The sequence below is a fragment of the Falco peregrinus genome, chromosome 6 (assembly GCF_023634155.1).
Source record: "Falco peregrinus isolate bFalPer1 chromosome 6, bFalPer1.pri, whole genome shotgun sequence".
Lineage (NCBI taxonomy): Eukaryota > Metazoa > Chordata > Aves > Falconiformes > Falconidae > Falco > Falco peregrinus.
Genome location: NC_073726.1, coordinates 2,063,556 through 2,081,034, shown reverse-complemented (window position 1 = coordinate 2,081,034; position 17,479 = coordinate 2,063,556). Strand labels below are relative to the sequence as shown.

At 42.7% G+C, this 17,479-nt stretch overlaps 1 protein-coding gene across 1 annotated transcript in view; it reads left to right on the top strand.

The window, feature by feature from the left end:
- Positions 1–885: 885 nt before the first annotated feature.
- The window catches only part of LAMB4 (laminin subunit beta 4), a 44,964-nt gene continuing 28,370 nt past the window's right edge, over positions 886–17,479 (top strand). The window contains exons 1-12 of the mRNA XM_055807578.1: positions 886–919; positions 2,118–2,332; positions 6,233–6,368; positions 9,117–9,190; positions 9,884–10,072; positions 10,676–10,739; positions 11,297–11,511; positions 12,317–12,437; positions 13,692–13,880; positions 14,953–15,132; positions 15,937–16,046; positions 16,838–16,917. Of these exons, the coding sequence (XP_055663553.1) occupies positions 886–919; positions 2,118–2,332; positions 6,233–6,368; positions 9,117–9,190; positions 9,884–10,072; positions 10,676–10,739; positions 11,297–11,511; positions 12,317–12,437; positions 13,692–13,880; positions 14,953–15,132; positions 15,937–16,046; positions 16,838–16,917 (1,607 nt within the window). The remainder of the gene's footprint in view (positions 920–2,117; positions 2,333–6,232; positions 6,369–9,116; positions 9,191–9,883; positions 10,073–10,675; positions 10,740–11,296; positions 11,512–12,316; positions 12,438–13,691; positions 13,881–14,952; positions 15,133–15,936; positions 16,047–16,837; positions 16,918–17,479) is intronic.

The following is a 17,479-nucleotide window of genomic DNA, read 5'->3' as shown; positions in this document are numbered from 1 at the left end:
AGAGCCAGGGAGCAGCACTTTGTGCATGTTTATGCAGGGATGCAGCAGCAGCTGGAGCTGCATCAGGGTATGCTGGCCTTGCTGGATGGAGAAGGAGGTGGAAGGCACAAAGATGGGAGCAGGCTGTGGTTTGAGAGCTCTGGTGGCAGAATGCTGGGTTGGTTTTTATACCCATGGCTGCCTTCTGTTTTTCCAACAGAGGTGTTGTGTTGGCAAGTCTTACTTTCCTCCAGGTGAGCAGGAAGAGGAAGGATGTGAAGTAAATGCCACAATGAACCGCCCTTGGATTTACGCTGAGGTTCCCCCGTACGAGTCTTTTGCATTGATTCTGATGTTACCTGTTTTTCTTCGCCATACTTTGAGATGCGGTTGTAATCTTGTCTCTGCCAAAATTCATAGCACCTGACATCAGGCATTTCTTAGTGGCATCTTCATTAGGACCTCGGTCTTTGTTTTAATTTAATTAAAAGAAAAAAGAACCTCCAGGGAAGGGGTTAGGTCTGTGCAAACAGCCCTGCTGAATCTAGTTAGGATTAAATAGCTTGTATTTGAATGCTACAATATTTTTGCTAATAACATTCTGGTTTTATTTTACACTAAGTACGAATATGTTTTCACAGTCTTCTCTGAAAGCCCTTGTGAGGTGTCCCTCTGTTTTCATCCTGTTTTCAGTGCCGAAATTTCAGTCATGAGAAGTTTTTGCAAGAACAAAATCAAAGCCAGGGTTTCCTTTTAACCTTTATATTTTTATTATGGCTCTGCCACTTTATTAAAGGCTAGCCCAGGTTAAGCCTATGTGCAAGGGGTGCCTTGGCGAAGCAGAGCACCGAATAACCCACCAATTCATCTTCTGCAGTGGTACCAGTTTGAGTTTCCTGGGGAGGCATGAGGCTGGGGCTGGCCATCCTGCTACAGCTCAGTAAGTACAGATGTTACAGTTACTCAGACTAATTTTGAAATATTACCATGTGATTTACATATCTCCAAAATTTTGTTAGAGTGCTGCTTTTAAGTACTCTAGTAAGACCCATGTGACAGTGAGTCCTTATTCCCCACTCTCCTGCCTAGGAGCTATGAATGATATGAAACCTTTAAGTATAAAGATATGATACGTGTTGTAATTGAGTCTGAATCAGGTCCTGAAAGAGGCAAATCAATATTTTCTAATGAATAATGAGTGTGGTTCTGCATAAATAAAGAAGAGCAGGCTAACCAAACTTATGTACTGCTTTAAACCTAAAGAGTCAAGCGTCACTCATAATCTGAAGTATAGCCTGAGCCATAGACTGAAATCTGGCTGTGAAATACTGTATTTTTACTGTTGTAATTGCATTAATGTTTCTAGTGTTCTGTAGGATATTCATGTATCGATTGTTTGGTTTCTTAACTGCATTTTCTGTAGCAAGTTGAGCCAAGTAAAGCTGAACGGATAAAGCCTCCAAGGTAGCCATTCCTTTTCAGGGTTTCAGGACAGAACTTGTTTAAAAGGACAAGCCCTGTAAGGGAAGTCTTAACATAATGGAGAAAAAATGTAAAGTTGTTTCAGGCAAAATAAACAAAAGAACCTGCAATTATTTAGAGAATTCAGAATTATTCTCTTTTTAATTATTAACGACTGTTCCATGGGGTCTGAGTGGAGGGTTCTGGGTCCAGACCAAGGGTTTAATTGCAAATCATCAGACAATCTGAGGGACGCCTGACGTCAATTCTGGTCTCAGTTCCACCATTATTACTTGGAAATCAACAGAAATCAGTAGAATTAATCCAAATCTGGCTGTGCTCACAGAGTCAATTGAAATGTCTGTGGCTCTGCTGCAGTAATGCTGGCTATGGGTATAGGTTATTTATATATATATAATCCCATTATTCTAGGATAGGAATCATAATTAATTATTGCTGATAGCAGACTGGCATGTTTGCTGTGCAATAATGTGCTAAGAATTTAAATTTTAGCATAGATTTGCAATATTGTAGCTGTTTTTTATAATTATTTTGCAGCAGGTGTGTTCATTACCAAAGCTCTGCAGGATTCCACCAAGTGATATTATTAAAGGAGTACAGACAAAGGTTGATTTAGTTTTCTGCTGATGTTGGGATTTAACTGATTTTGTCTGGAGAACACTGCTGGGTATACAAAACAATTTCGCCTCTCCTTTATCTTCTTTTGTGCTCAGTGCTGATAAGACTCCAGCATGCACAGGATGACTGTGATGCTGGGTCCTGCCACCCGGCCATTGGGGACCTCCTCCTCGGCCGCAGCAAGCAATTAACAGCCTCATCAACCTGTGGAATGAACAGCCCTCAGAAGTACTGCATTATAGGCTACCTAGAGGTTGGTTTGCTCTTTCTTTTTTAGGGAACTGAACTCTGCTTACTAACAATATTCTCATCTGTAAAAGGAATTTGCCCAGTTCGGATGTTTCTGTTGGAGTTGTCTGAATAATCATCAGACAGTGTGACATAAGCCTGGTAGAAGGCTCTCCCTTACTGAGGCACATACGGAGGGTTTGGCAGCAAACAGCCTCCACAGTGATGTATAGCTTCTCAAGAGGCAGAATCGTCCATGAGATGCAAATGAACACAGGGATTTCTGAAGGAGCTTTGGTCTGCGAGTCCTTTTCCCACTCGTGCCTCAGAGGTGGAGACCACGGTTTGCATTGTGCAAGTGCAGGAGTGCAGTCCTGCAGGGTGTAGGCACTGCCTTGATAACCTTCACTGGAGGACATGTCCCATACAGTGTTGAGACCTGAGGCAGCCTGTTAAGAGACTTGCACCATGTCCTCTCATGTCTTTATATCTGAAATAAGGCCAATGTCGATAAAAGCAGATAAAAGCCACCTCTGGCAGAGGGAAAACCTAATGGTGTAGTCCAGACTTTGACTGACTGGCTGGGTGGGTAGGCAGATCCAAAACACAGGGGATCAGAAGGATCCCTTTTGCTCCATGGTCACAGTGATGGGTGCTGTGGGGGACAAGCAGGTGTGTGGGAGCTGCACCAGGCAGAAATGGTAATTCCCCTGTTGCATGTCCTAGAGGACTGGGCCCTGCTGAGCTAATAAATTGTTGCAAATGGAAATATTTTCACTAAATACCAGCTTAGGCTGAAGAGGAATGTAATAAAATACAGCTTAATTTATAAGCAATTGAAAATAATTACAGTTTACGACCTTCTGGAGAAATGGTTGGACACATTTGCAGAGTAAAGCTCTGCCATACTCAGATGGCACCAAGCGCTGTTCTGAGTTAGATAGTGCAACCATGGCTTTCTGCAAAATGTAAATACCTCTTTCCTCTTCTGAAATACCCTGAGTTTTGGCACTGCTTCATAGATGGGCAGAAAGAGCCATCACAGAGACATTGTTTTTCTTGCCCTTAGCTGGATGATTGCCTTTTGTTTTTGCTTTTTACGAGGAGATCGAAAAAGCAATAAAGAATTAATGTTTTCACTTGCCTGAACTTATCCGTTGAATTATGTAAATACAGACTCATTGTGGAACAGATGTTCTTTTTCATAATCCCTGTGATTTAATGCTGCTTCAATGTATCTTGACCCCTGGTGACCGTTCCCTGAAGAGGGTGAGAACTACTAATTCTGCTGCTTTGCAGAGTTTGAGAGAGGCTTATGCTCTTGCAATGTGTTCTGCTCTATCAGCTCACCTTAAATGTGTGTCACCTATATATGAGTTCCAGTCAATTCTCTTTCTCACCAGCACATTTTGAATGCTTTGCTGGAGGCAGGCCAGGCAGCTTTGCATCTTGCATCTTTCAGAGTTCTTCCTCCCCAACTTCCCCTCCTGATGACCTGTGTCAGGCATCAGGACGAGAGCAAACTTTGTGTGAAAATGTGTGTTAGTCAACAAGGCAAGCTGCCAAGAGGGACTTGGATGGGATGTCTTATTGAAAATTGAGATTGAAAAAAAAATTAGACTTCGGTTGCTTTGTGTTTGAAAAGAAGCACTACAAATCATTTTCAGTCTTGAATGTGTCTTATTGTTTCTAAATGTAGGTTAAGTGGTTTTTAGCCCTGTGATTGGATTTACTACTTACACATGTTTTGAAAGGTAAAGAAAGAGGGCTCAGTACTGAGGAGACTATAAAGCTACTCACTTCAGAGGCAGGCATCTGCCACACTTGCCTTATGTGGACATGCACATGCTTGTCCTTTGGGGTACAAAAAGACTTTTATGGAGCAACTTTAAACATCATTTAACTGAGTATCGTATTGTATGTGTCTATATAAACCAGAGAGTGGGTGTGTATAGTCCTGCCAAATGCTTTGATAAGCTGAGCTCTCTCTACCAGGACTTTGTGAAATGAGATGGAGTACTTTTTGTATTTCTGTCTTGTCTTACATTCATACATTTGTCAAATGTGGTATAGAATGACTGAATATAATATATATTTATCATAATGTTTTAAACACATGAATTATACCATGCCTGTAATTCTATATCTCTTCTTTTATTTATATGTCAATAATTCCCAGGTGATTTCATAATACAAAGATGTGCAAATCATTCGTAATACTTCTCTGTACATCCTGAGTGTGCTGGGCATGTTGCCTCTCCACCAATCCTCTCTCTTCTGGATTGTTTCCAGCCCAGCTGCTGCCGCTGACTTCCACTTTCTATTTTCAGCAGCATCCCTGCCAGCCTCCCAGCCACTGGCACTGAATCTTTGCCTCCTCCTTCAGCTCCTTCTGGGATGCTGTGTTGTCCTCTCCTCTCCCTGCCACTGTCCCTGCCAGCCAGGCACAAAGCTTGGGCATCACCCTCCTCTTTAGCTTATCCCTGTCGCGACGGAGGGAAGACACAGTCACTCAATATGAGTGATCAGCAGACTTCGTTTATTGTGCCTTACAGTCACCTTTTATGCCTTGTTATAATTAGCTCATACATATTACAAAAGTTAAGCTCATTATTGGTTAGTTGCCTAAATACCAAGCCCGCCCCTAGTTTCTCTTCTGTAGTTTTCTGTTCCCACCTGCAACATTCTTTTCCCACCAAAATCTTCCTGTTACTGTGTAACAAGGACAGCCAAAGACAGTGTATTTTGCTTTACTTCAGATAAGCTGAGAGGGATGTGCATTTTTGTCCAGCCAGCTGGACTATGAGACCTTTTTCAGCTAGCCAGTTATCCACATATCCCTGAGTCCTCACACTCGGACTCTGCCCAAATCCCGTAGAGTCCGGCGGTGTAGCACAGCCACCCATGCCCACCCTGCCGTACACTAACCTGCGGCCCTGTCATCTGCGTTCACATGCTGCCTGGGCTTGTCTGCAAGCTCAGCACAGGTCATCTCCCAGCACAGCATGTTAACCTCATCACCTCTCCTTAAGTCTCCCAGTCAACTCCCCTCTTATCACCTCTAAATGAGCTCCTTGTCCTCACTTCCAAAACCTTTTTGCAAACAAAAGTCTCTCATTCAGCACTGAGATATTGGCTAATCATTGCCACCTTCATCTTCTGCTTGTCTCATTTTCAAACAAGACCCTTTCATCCTACTGACATTCTGATTTTCTTCCTTTGCATTTCTTTTTAAACTTTTCCAGCTTCCCTATGCCTACAAAGGGTGCTGACAGTGGTTGGGGTGGTGGCGTCAGCCCAGACCACCTCTTACGTTTTACCTGGATCCAGCTGTGCCTTCCATTTGTACAACAGCATCTGTCTGCTGCTCCTGGCTGGGTTTCTGAGCTGCTAGAAAATGTGCAAAAGAGAGAGGAAAAAAAGGTGCAAATGATTTAGTGAGTATTCCTCTTTGAAGCTTCTTCAGATCTTGAATGATCCATGTATTCCCTCAGCCTCCTCATTGCCATCTCTGGGCAAAAATTTCTACAACCTTTATGAGACATGAATAAAAGCTCAACTTTTAAAAAATATATTTCTCCAAGAAACTCTTGCAAAACAAGCCCTCTTGCAGCTAACCCAGAAACAACACCTTGATAAACTTCTTTGCTCTTACTGAGATCCTTTTCCAGTACTGAAAAAGTGTATTTTTTTATACATTACCTGAGGCAAACTGAGACCAACATTTACTATGTGCATGCTTTTGTGCATATGGTGATTTTTCTTGGGCTTGTCTCTTATATATGAAAGCCTGAGTGATTAAAAGCACAGGCATCCAAAGCAACACAACAGGTTGCAGTCTTGCAATGACGTAGATGTGTACATCCGCTGTATCTTTAGAAAAGAGACCAAATTCATCTTTTATTCTGCATGTTTTGTTTTCTAGGCTGAACAGAAGTGCTTTCTCTGTGATTCCAGATACCCATATAATCCCTATACACAGCACAACAGTCACATGGTTGAAAATATTATCACAACTTTTGAGCCTGATAGGAAAAAGAAGTGGTGGCAGTCAGAAAATGGTAAGTTTCTTTAAGAAATGCAAAATGTAACTGTGACATTTATTTATGTATTTGGCATTCACCACGTTGCCTTCATGAAAAGATGAAACAAAACTGCATCTATTCTTTGCTTCAGTAATACTGAATGATTTAAACATATTTGTATGTAGCAATATAGGATTTCAGAAACTATATTTTTCTAAAGACAAATTTTAAGCACAGTATCTCCAAGAGCTGGCCAGAGGACCTGTGGCAGTGCTGTGTTATACACAGTGGCCATGTGTCTTTCACAGGGTGCCTGTCTTTCAGGGAAATGTCATTTGTGGTAAAAGGTACATTTGCCTACAGATGTGTAATGACAGAGTGTGTGAAACAAATATCCTTTTTAAAAAAATAGTGCTTGCAGTATAAAGCACTAATAATTTAGGAAATAATTAAATAAATCCTGGCTGTCAGCACCCTAATTGCCACATGTTAATTTTGTTAGAAGCTTCTCTATTGTAGTTCTTCACTGATATGGAATCATGGAAGAGTTTGGGTTGGAAAGGAACTTTAAAGTCATCGAGCCCAACCCCCCCTGCAATAAGCAGGGGCATCTTCAACTAGGTCAGGTTGCTCAAGAGCCCCGTCCAACCTGACCTTGAATGTTTCCAGGGATGGGGTATCTACCATCCCTCTGGGCAACCTGTTCCAGTGTTTCACCACCCTCATCATAAAAAATCTACTCTCTTTTAGTTTAAAACCATTACCCTTTGTCCTGTTGCAACAGCCCCTTTTAAAAAGCCTGTCCCCATCTTTTTTAGAAGCCTCCTTTTAAATACTGAAAGGCTTCTATAAGGTCTCCCTGGAGCCTTCTCTTCTCCAGGCTGAACAACCCCAACTCTCTCAATCTTTCCTCATAGGAGAGGTGTTCTGTCTCTCTGATCATTTTTGTGGCCTCCTCTGGACCTGCTCTAACCCATCCATGTCTTTCCTGTGCCCAGACTCCAGAACTGGATGCAGGTCTCACCAGAGTGGAGTAGAGGGACAGAACTGTAATAAGTAACTAAGGGTAATTTGCTGATCAAAGGGGTTTTTAACAAAAGGAATGATCTTGCTGTAACAGATTTGAGAATGTTTTGTCTGGAGAGAAAAGAGTTAACTGTTAACCATGAGGTTGAAGATGTACCTCTTCAAGGCCAATGTGAAACCATAATCTCATGTTACTATGACAACTTTGTCTTCGTCTAGACTTCAGTGTAAAAATAGTTTAGTTTGTAATGTACAGCTTCTTGCTACGGGACTGAGAGCATAACTGTTTGCTTAAACCGGCCTTGAAGCTGAGAATAAAAGCGCTGTGTTACTTGTTGGAATTTGTGAGCCTGGATGGAGCTGTGACTCCCTGGCTGCCCAGCGCTGTTTTTGCTTTCCTGCCTTAATAAATACTTAGTGAATTTATTTTGGACTTTAGCTATTTCAATTTCAACTGTAACAAGAATCATCTCCTTTGACCTGCTGGCCACACTTCTTTTGATGTAGCCCAGGATTTGGTTGGCTTTCTGGGCTGTTAGCACGCGTTGTCGGCTCATGTCCAGCTTTTCATCTGCCAGTACCCCCAAGTCCTTCTCTGCAGGGCTGCTCTCAATCCCTTCATCCTCCAGCCTGTATTGATACCAGGGATTGCGCTGACCCAGGTGCAGGACTTTGCATGTGGCGTTGTGGAACCTCATGATGGGCCCACTTCATGGCCTTGTCCAGATCCCTCTGGATGGTGTCCTGTCCCTCAGGCATGTCAACCACACCTCTCAGCTTGGTGTTGTCTGCAAACTTGCTGACGGTGCACTCGATCCCACTATGTTATTGATGAAGTTATTATCCTTACAGCTTCTCAGTGAAGGCATGCTAGGAAGAATAGCATTTACGCAATCTCATTTGTCATACAGTGAATATGACTGTTTGGAAATTAAAGCACAGAAAAATTAAGATAATATGTTACCTCTAGTTTGTGTATCCAACTAAAAAATTCCTAAGCCTTGTTTATTCAGTGAGTTTAACAAGGAACTGTCACCAGATTTGGACACCGCTGCCAATAAAGCTGTGGGTCAGCTGTGAGAGAATCTTTTTTTGCTTTCCTCATTTTTCTTCTGGGATGAGGTCTCATGCACAGCCTGGTCAGCAGGAGCCCTGAGATGCTGCATGCAGATGTGAACAATAGAGATATCTGCTGGGTTCCTGCAACTCTTTACAGAGATGTGTGAATTGTGTGTGTGGGGTTCTGTATTTGTTGCAAGTTTGGAAGATCCCAGGTGCAGTAGCACTGCTCATGGTGAATTGCAGGTCCGGAAGTATAGAAGGGTTCAACAGATCTGCTTAGCATGAAGAAAGCCCCGTGGTTTTATTGAGTTTCATTTTTTTCTTAGAAATAAGCAAATAATTTTAAAAATAATTTAAAAATTTTTACATAATCTAACTGGATACAGAAAGACAAAAGCCCAGAACCTTACCATTACCATAATTTAGAATCTGAATGATCTGAGTAGGATTTTTAACTACCTTGTGCAGTCTCAGTGACATGCAGCACTGACAGTACGGGTGCTGGAAAGGCAGCACATCACACTGTCCCTGAGAATGATCCAGCCACATGCTGGGTTTGTGCACAGGGGATGCCCCAAACAGACTATAGCTGCTGTGCTGGAAAAGTCATCTTTAAATTCCCCATGAGAAAGCTGTCTCAGCAACCCCTCTAATGGGTGCGTTGTGCTCTTAACTTCATTTTCATTCTCCTTTCAGGCATTGACCATGTCAGCATTAGATTGGACCTAGAAACTTTATTCCAGTTCAGCCATCTTATCCTGACTTTTAAGGTACATCTTTTACCAGAGCTTTTATGTAATGTTATACACTAATTACTTAACCACAGGAATAAATTGCTTAGAGAGGCAGTGAAAGCTCCATCTTTAGAGGTTTGTAAGAACAGGTTAGATAAACACCTGTCAAGTATGGTTAAATTGTAGTTGATCCTGCCTTAGGGGAGGAGGATAGACTGAATAGCTTTCTGTTCATGTGCCTTCTGGTCCTATTTTCTATAAATCTGAAAATTAAAGCTGAAAAAAATTTAAATTGCAAAATTAAGCCCTAAAAATTAGAACATCTCTGAAATGCAGGTGCTCCTTCAAATTTAGTTCAACCTTCTGATGCATATCCATTATGATCCGGACAGTTACAAATTTTTTTCTACATTTTTGTAGAAAAAAATTACATTACATGAAGTTTACCACACCAATGTAGTAAATTTCTTACTTAGAAAGTAATCTTGTGTCTATATGGAAGGTTACCCTTCCCTTGTGCTAGACAGTGGTTCTAATGAAGTATCCAACTTTTTCAGAGAATCACATAACCGGCACAGTAGCCCTGTAGTGAACCTACAAACTCTGAAACACAGAATTTTAATTGGCAGCTGTTGGCATCCCACAAACAAACAGGAATGTCAATCAACAACCCCTGAGATGTCGTCTTAACACCTGGTTAAGAAATTCTTGAAATAATGCTTCTTGCAGACATTTCGGCCTGCAGCAATGCTGGTTGAGCGCTCCACGGACTTTGGTCAGACCTGGAAAGCATTTAGATATTTCGCACAGGACTGTGCAGCTTCTTTTCCCAACATCTCTTCTGGTCCAGCAAAAAGTGTGGAAGATGTCATTTGTGATTCAAGATATTCGGACATAGAGCCCTCCACTGAAGGCGAGGTATTGCCATGTGTCTGTGTTTGTATGAGTTCAGGTCATATGTGGCTATTTTTCTGGAGCTGAAGGTCTTTCATCTATATCCATCAGATCCACTTCCACAGGTTCCGAGACATGAATTGCTATTGACTTTACAGAAGTAAGTTGGAAAGACATATATATATATATATATATATATTTATATACCCTTAGTTTCACACCCAAATGAATTCATAAGACAACTTGTACAAAACCTTTTAAGTGCTCTTTCCTGGTTTCCAAACTCACATGGAAGTCCACCTCCTAAGAGATCTTGACTCCCCACCAACCTCTACCGCTGAAGACTGGGGCCTGTCCTTTGGGTGCTCATCCTGTCTCTACATCACTCTAGGGCATTGCTTTTCCTTCCTCCTGACACCTCAAACCACCAAAAGGCCTTTTTGCCTTGCTCAGCCAAGGCCAGGTTGGAGGGGTGAGAGCACTTCCTTAATCAGCCCACAGCCTTGTTCTTTTATTTTATGGGATCAGTAAAATGGCATTAGTAAGAATGAGGTCTCAGGTGACAGTCTTTATACCCCAAAATAATAGCTTCAGTGATCTATAGAGCTGTATTAATTTATTTTGCAGGTTGTTTTAAAAGCTTTGGATCCCAGCTTTGAAATAGAAAATCCATATGTGCCGTATATCCAAGGTATGGGCAGTACAAGTTTTCTCCAGGGATACTTTGATGGTGTTGCTTGTTTTGTACACTGAAAGAGTCAATAGCTCAGCTTGTGTAAGACAATGATGTTGAAAATTAGGTACCTAAAGGTCTTAGGGAGACATCTATATTAATAAATAAAATGGGCCAGTCTTATTCTCTAGCCCTGAGGGCAAACAGCATGGCTCTGCAGAGCTCATCCATGCAGCTAGGCTGTCTTTCCTTCTGGGAACAGGTGGCTCAATCCACACTGCTCCAAAAGGAGCAGTCCCAGAGGTGTACGTGAACCTATGAAGACAGTGGCTGGGAAAATACAGGTTGGCCCTGGCCAGAGCCATACCAAGGAGGGTGCTAACGTTTACACGGCTGTGTGCCAGCAGTGGGTCCATGCCCTGGCACTGGACAGGTAACTGGTCTCAGCCAATATCAGATCATTTTCACCATTTCTTCAGTATGGAGGAATTCTTCAATGATTAATCCAAGCTGAAGATGTCATACTGTTAATTTTGAGTGAATTTAGGCTCTTGATTTCTCTTCTTTTCTTCCAGAGCTCATTACAGTGACAAACCTAAGGATCAATTTTACTAAACTCCACACCCTTGGGGATGCTCTGCTTGGAAGAAGGCACAGTGATCCCCTCGAGAAGTACTACTATGCTGTCTATGAGATGGTTGTGCGGGGCAGCTGCTTTTGCAATGGCCATGCCAGCCAGTGTCGTCCTGTGCAGAATCTGCGGGGAGATGTTTTCCATCAGTCTGGAATGGTGCGTCATTAACGCTGTCTCCGTCAAGGGCAGTCTCTACCTGGTGTTTTGTGGGAAGAGGTGGAGGGAGGGAAGGAAAGGAAGATCTCTGACGATCTTTGGATTGACCATTTGCAACTCCAAGCTGTAAAATGTTTCAATACAGCTTCTTTAAAACCCTGGGATGGATTTCTCAGAAGCTGTCTCTTTGTTGGCACTACCATAGTGTTTCAAAAGCAACTGGGACGAGACATGTTGATAATAACAGCAAATACCAGAGCTGTAATGGTGCAAATGTAATGCAGTAAGTGGCCTGTGCTGTGTGCAGACTTGAATGGCCACTTGTTGGGTGCATTCCACAATCCAGCTGGGCTTGAGGCCTCTGCAGGACGAGAAGAGGCATTGGCACAAAGAATAGCTGATAATGCAAAGCTAACCCATGAAAAATGGATTATTAAAAAATTCAAGAACATGATTGTGAATTCTTTCCCTCTGGGAACAAAAGGGGTTTTGTTTCTCCTGGAAAGTATGTATCTCAACATAGAGACATGTAGGGAGAGAGAGAATTTAAAAGTTTGAAGTCTCCTTTGATATCTCTCAAAGTATTTTTTTCTAAATGCTGCTCAGTGGCTTTAAAACTATTTGGTTAAAATTTGCAAGTATTCTCCAGACCTTTTACTCAAATAAATGATAATTATATGTCAGCTGAGGGAGCCAAAGAGCTTTGAATTTTCCTGATCTTGCTGGCATACTTCAAGCAGATGTCTCCCTCCATTCAGCTTCTCTCCTCCCACCTTACCTCCTTTCTGTTCTCACCACATTGCAGGTCCATGGGAGATGTGTCTGCCACCATAACACTGAAGGTTTGTCATGTGAAAGATGTAAAGATTTCTACAATGATGCTCCCTGGAGGCCAGCTGAAGGGACACAGGATAATGCTTGCAAACGTAACTCAAACATATTATTTTCCTTTTTGATAGGTGGGGGGTGGGTGTAGCACAATCCCAGCCCAATCCATAATGGGATGTCCAGGTTTCTGGGAAGGAGCCTTTTCCATGCCTCTTCTAGAAAAACAGATGGGATTCCTGTATCCATTGGTACTGTGTTACCCTACAAGAAGGAGGTTCATGCTCTTATTTTTCATAAAGAGAAAAAAAAAATGTAAAGAGGAAAAAGCAACTAATGCAAAAAAAATCATTCATTGGCTTGCACAGGGTCTTTCTTGCAAATGAAAGAACAATTTAGACAAAGCTAAATTATTTATTTCCACAACAATGAGTAATATAAGATATAAAAGAATAGTATATTAGGATCTGTAACAAATATTCAACTGGATCTTTCTTCAATTAAGCAGTGTTCCCCACTGCATATCAGGCACACTGACCTGCATGGGTACTGTACTGGTTTTGGCTGGGATAGAGTTAGTTTTCTCCTTAGCAGCTGGTACAGTGCTGTGCTTTGGGTTTAGCATGAGAATAATGTTGATAACACGCTGATGTTTTAGTTGTTGCTAAGTAGTGCTTACCCTGCGTCAAGGACTTTGCAGTTTCCCGTGCTCTGCTGGTGAGGAGGTGCGCAAGAAGCCAGGAGGGAGCACAGCCAGGACGGCTGGCCCGAACTAGCTAAAGGGATATTCCATACCATAGAACGTCATGCCCAGTATATAAACTGGGGAGAGCTGGCTGCGGGGGGACAGTCATTGCTCGAGGACTGACTGGGCATCGGTCAGCGGGTGGTGAGCAATTCTACTGTGCATCACTTGCTTTTTTTTCAGGGTTTATTCCTCCCTTTCTTTCTGTAATCTCCCTTTTCATTACAATTATGATTATAATGATTATCACACTTTATTTCAATTATTAAACTGCTCTTATCTCAACCCACGGATTTTACCTTATTCCGATTCTGACCCCTATCCCACTGGGGGCAGTGTGGTTGTGAGCAAGTGGCTGTGTGGTGTTTAGTTGCCAGCTGGGGTTAAACCACAACAGGTACGTCTGCAAGTGTAGGGCCTGGGTCTGTCATAAGTCTCCAGTGTTTCCCCCTAGCTGTAAAGCACAAGGCCTGGAAAGCTATCATCTTGTTGGGGTGCTGAAATCCTGCAGGTAACAAGTAACCCTGTGTAATGGTAGACAGTAGTGGTGGCAGGACCACAATAATAGGGGTCATGGTGAGTAATACCCCACTGTTGGTTTTGGTTTCAGGGTGTAACTGCAATGGCCACACTGGTAGATGCCACTTTGACATGGCAGTGTACCAGGCCAGTGGCGGGGTCAGTGGTGGTGTTTGTGAGGACTGTCAGGACAACACCATGGGGCAACACTGTGACCAGTGCAAACACTTCTTTTACCAGGATCCACTCAAAGTCATCTCAGACCCTCAGGCGTGCCTCCGTAAGCTTCCTTTTTTTAGCTTTTATAAGAATGACTCAAGACAGGGTGGTTCTGATTCTCTTTGCTCTGAACCCTATGGTATCCTCGTGCTTAAATGTTCGTATGGTTATAAAAATGTTACCAAACCTATAATATCCAAACTGCCTTATAAAGTAGCTGCACATCAGCATTTTTAAACCAGCATTGCAAAAAGAGCTGTATATTCCAACTCATTGCTAAACTGAGCTTAGAAATCCAGCAGAGCTATCGTCTTTCTTGAACAACATCAATATGAATATAAATAGCAGTAGTGCTGTTGCTTCTGTGATAGTCAGGGATTACAAAAGAGGTGTGAAACGATGGGAGGAGTAATAACTTTTGCTATATACCTGCCATATGCAAGAAAAATAGTCTTTCAGGTATAAAAGCCCTTCTTCTGAAAGATGAGCTGAATTCAGTGTTAATGTAGGATGGGAAAAATGCTCTGAGTATAATTTAATTGTAGTAATTGATTGGTGTGGAAAGTCCTTAAGGAGCCAAGGGGTGATTACCCAGGGGAGTGCTGTGCAAAGATGTCAGCTCTGCTGTGTGAAACGGGTAGCGCCTTAGGAAAAACTGAGATGCATCATGAAGGCAGCATCTCATGCTGAATCCATTGCTTCCAGTAAATTATTCAGCCATGGCCAGCCCAGACCAGCTCTGGAGTGATGGCTCATGTGGGGTACTTCTGCGACCCTACAGCTTTCATGAGAGCATCCACAAAACTATGGGCCCCACTCCCTCCCAGGTACTCTGGAGAGGGTAGGGAGTGGATGAGTGATGCCTATTTCTACCCAAAGCAAAGGGTATATTTCTACCAAAGTGAAGATTGTAACTGTCCTTCAGAGAGAAAGCAGATCTTGGAAACATGCTCGTAATATTTCTTAACAGCAGCTGTGCATTAATTGTAAAGCATCCAACACAACGAGCACAGATGAACGTCTCAAATCTTTACAAGGATCCTGAATCTGTGCCTACCCACAGCTCCATAATTGCATTTTCATGCTTATATCTAAATGTGCTTTTTTATGTCTCTCCTTGACCGTGCCTATAGCCTGCAACTGTGACCAAGAAGGTACGTTGCACAATGGCATGTGCGAGCGCCACACAGATCCTGCTCTGGGAACAGTCGCGGGACGGTGCCCTTGCAAGGAGAACGTGGAGGGTATCCGCTGTGACAAGTGCAGGGCGAACTACTATGGACTGAGTGGCAGTGACCCTCTGGGCTGCCAACGTATGTAAACCACCTCTTTTATTCTTCTTTTCAAAGCATTTTTAAGAGGTAGTTGAGTGCACAGATGCACACGCTAATGCACTACCTGCTTCACAAAATACCCTGTTGCTACTATAATTTAATGTCAATGTAATTTAATGTTCCTGGTGCAGCATCTGAGACTGAAAAGATGCAAAATCACTTGCAGAATACATAATATACTATAATAGATCAGGCTGTTGTTAATAGAAGGATTGTTAAATACACAATTTAATTGAAAAGAGGAGGTTAAAACACATGAAGATTATTTTAACACCAAACTCGGCATAACAGTGAATGGAAAGCTACAGATGAGCTATTAAGATAGCTGGACTCTGCACTGCAGCACAGTGTTGAGATGACAGGAGCTGCTGCCTTGCCATGAGAGTTTCCAGCCAGCCGTTCCCCTGAGAGAAGCTTGTTGAAAAACACATCCCACCCCTACCCAAGTGCACTGTGGGTTTGCGAGCATGTTATGCCCACAGCATGGTACTCAGCAACGTGCAAGGGCTGTGTGGTATGGATCAGCACACAGCGCAGGGTAAACCAGCACACTGAACTTCTGCCAGTGGCCCTGCTCCCCCCAGTGAGGGTAGCCACTGAGGAAGTGGTCCGTTCCCCAAGGGCAGTCTGAGGGCTGCAGGGTACCAGGGCATGTCCATCCGCAGAGCATCTGTCCGGAGAACCGAGACTGCCTGTCACACTGATGCCACATCTAAAGCAAATGCCAGTCCTGCTGCCGTCACTGGGGCCTGCAGGGGTAACCGCTCATTTCTCTCCCTGCAGCCTGCAACTGTGATTCTTCCGGCAGTCTGCCTTTCTCTGTCTGTGATCCTGGCACTGGAGAGTGCGTCTGCCAGCAGTTTGCCACGGGGCAACGCTGTGAAAAATGTGTTGTAAGTACTCAGCTTTTCTTATTACTCCTGCATGTGGTTTTAGAATTTCCTCTCCTGTCTCCCACCTTTTCCCTGCCAGAAAAGTAAACAATTAGTCAAAATGCGAAATAATTTTACAGCTGTGTGCTCCCATTTTGCATTGATACATCTGGTTTGGTTTTTACTGCTTGCAAACACTTGTGCAATAAAATTGCAATAAGAGGAACACTCCCAGGAAGGAAAGGAAATGCAAAATCATGTCTTCAGGCCGTCTTTACTTTTACAGAGCAACTTGCTTGCACAAATGGGTACATATCTGGCTCTTCTTGCAGTGGCTGAGTGCAGAGGAATGAAGCTGGGTTAATTATCATTGATAATATCCAGCTGTGGGCTGGCTTCAGGGGCGGTGGGCTGGCTGATGTAGACAAGGTGCAGCTGTGGCTGGTTCTGTTGAGAGGTTGGGCAGCCAAGGAAGAGAGGGCTGCCGAGGAAGAGAGAGGAGGAATAAGTAGAGAGAAGAGAGAACATGAGCGTGCCCTGGGTGAGGAGAGACGAGGAGAAGGCAGCAGAGGGACTGGTGTGAAGAGTATGTTGGTATGAGATGGTAAAAGACCTTGTTGCAGCGTGAGAGTTTGGAGAGCGCTGTGACAGCTGGGCACCCCTGCAATCTGGTAAAAGAATCTCCCACAGCCAAGCACAAGCAGCAGCACAGCAGTGCTCCAGAGCATTGTTCATCCAGAGGAATAAGTTCTGTTGTGCTTTAGATACCTAAATATTGGGAAAAAAAAAAAAATAATTTCTTTTTATCCCAGGTAGGTTACTGGGGTCTTGGCAACAGCTTGTATGGCTGTTCTCCATGTGACTGTGATATTGGTGGATCCCAGAATAACTTGTAAGTTAATGTTCTTCAAGTTCTTTCTTGGTTTTAATTTTTATAAACTCTTAGGCTAGATTTTCTGATTAGGTTAATAGAGTCTCAGTACAAATGGGAAAATAGACTGTAGATGTAATTTCATCGCATACAAGCAGTGTAAAGTTGGGTTGAGATCTTGGAAATTTATTTGCGATAAGAGGATTTACCTTTTTCCTTTGAAGCCAACTTTGAATCACTTTGAGCCAAGTTTTGGTTAATATAAAATATAAACTGCATGGTTTGAGAGAACCAAAGGCCCTAATATTAATAGAAATTAGAAGTAAATTAGAGGTAACGTTTTCAACTTTGCTTCCTACATCTACTTTAAAAGCTAAAAATATCTTAATTTTTTCTGACATACTGTTTCCTATTCAAAATATATCATTTTAGAAGCAAGCTTGATTTCAGTTGGGCTCCCCCAAAAGTCTAGTGGGCAGGGGTCTTCGCTACTTCAGACACAGGAGCACATAGTCCAATGCTGTAGAGCAGCTCCTTGTGAGCAGGTAAATCAAAGCTAGTAATCATATGATGTGTTAAATAA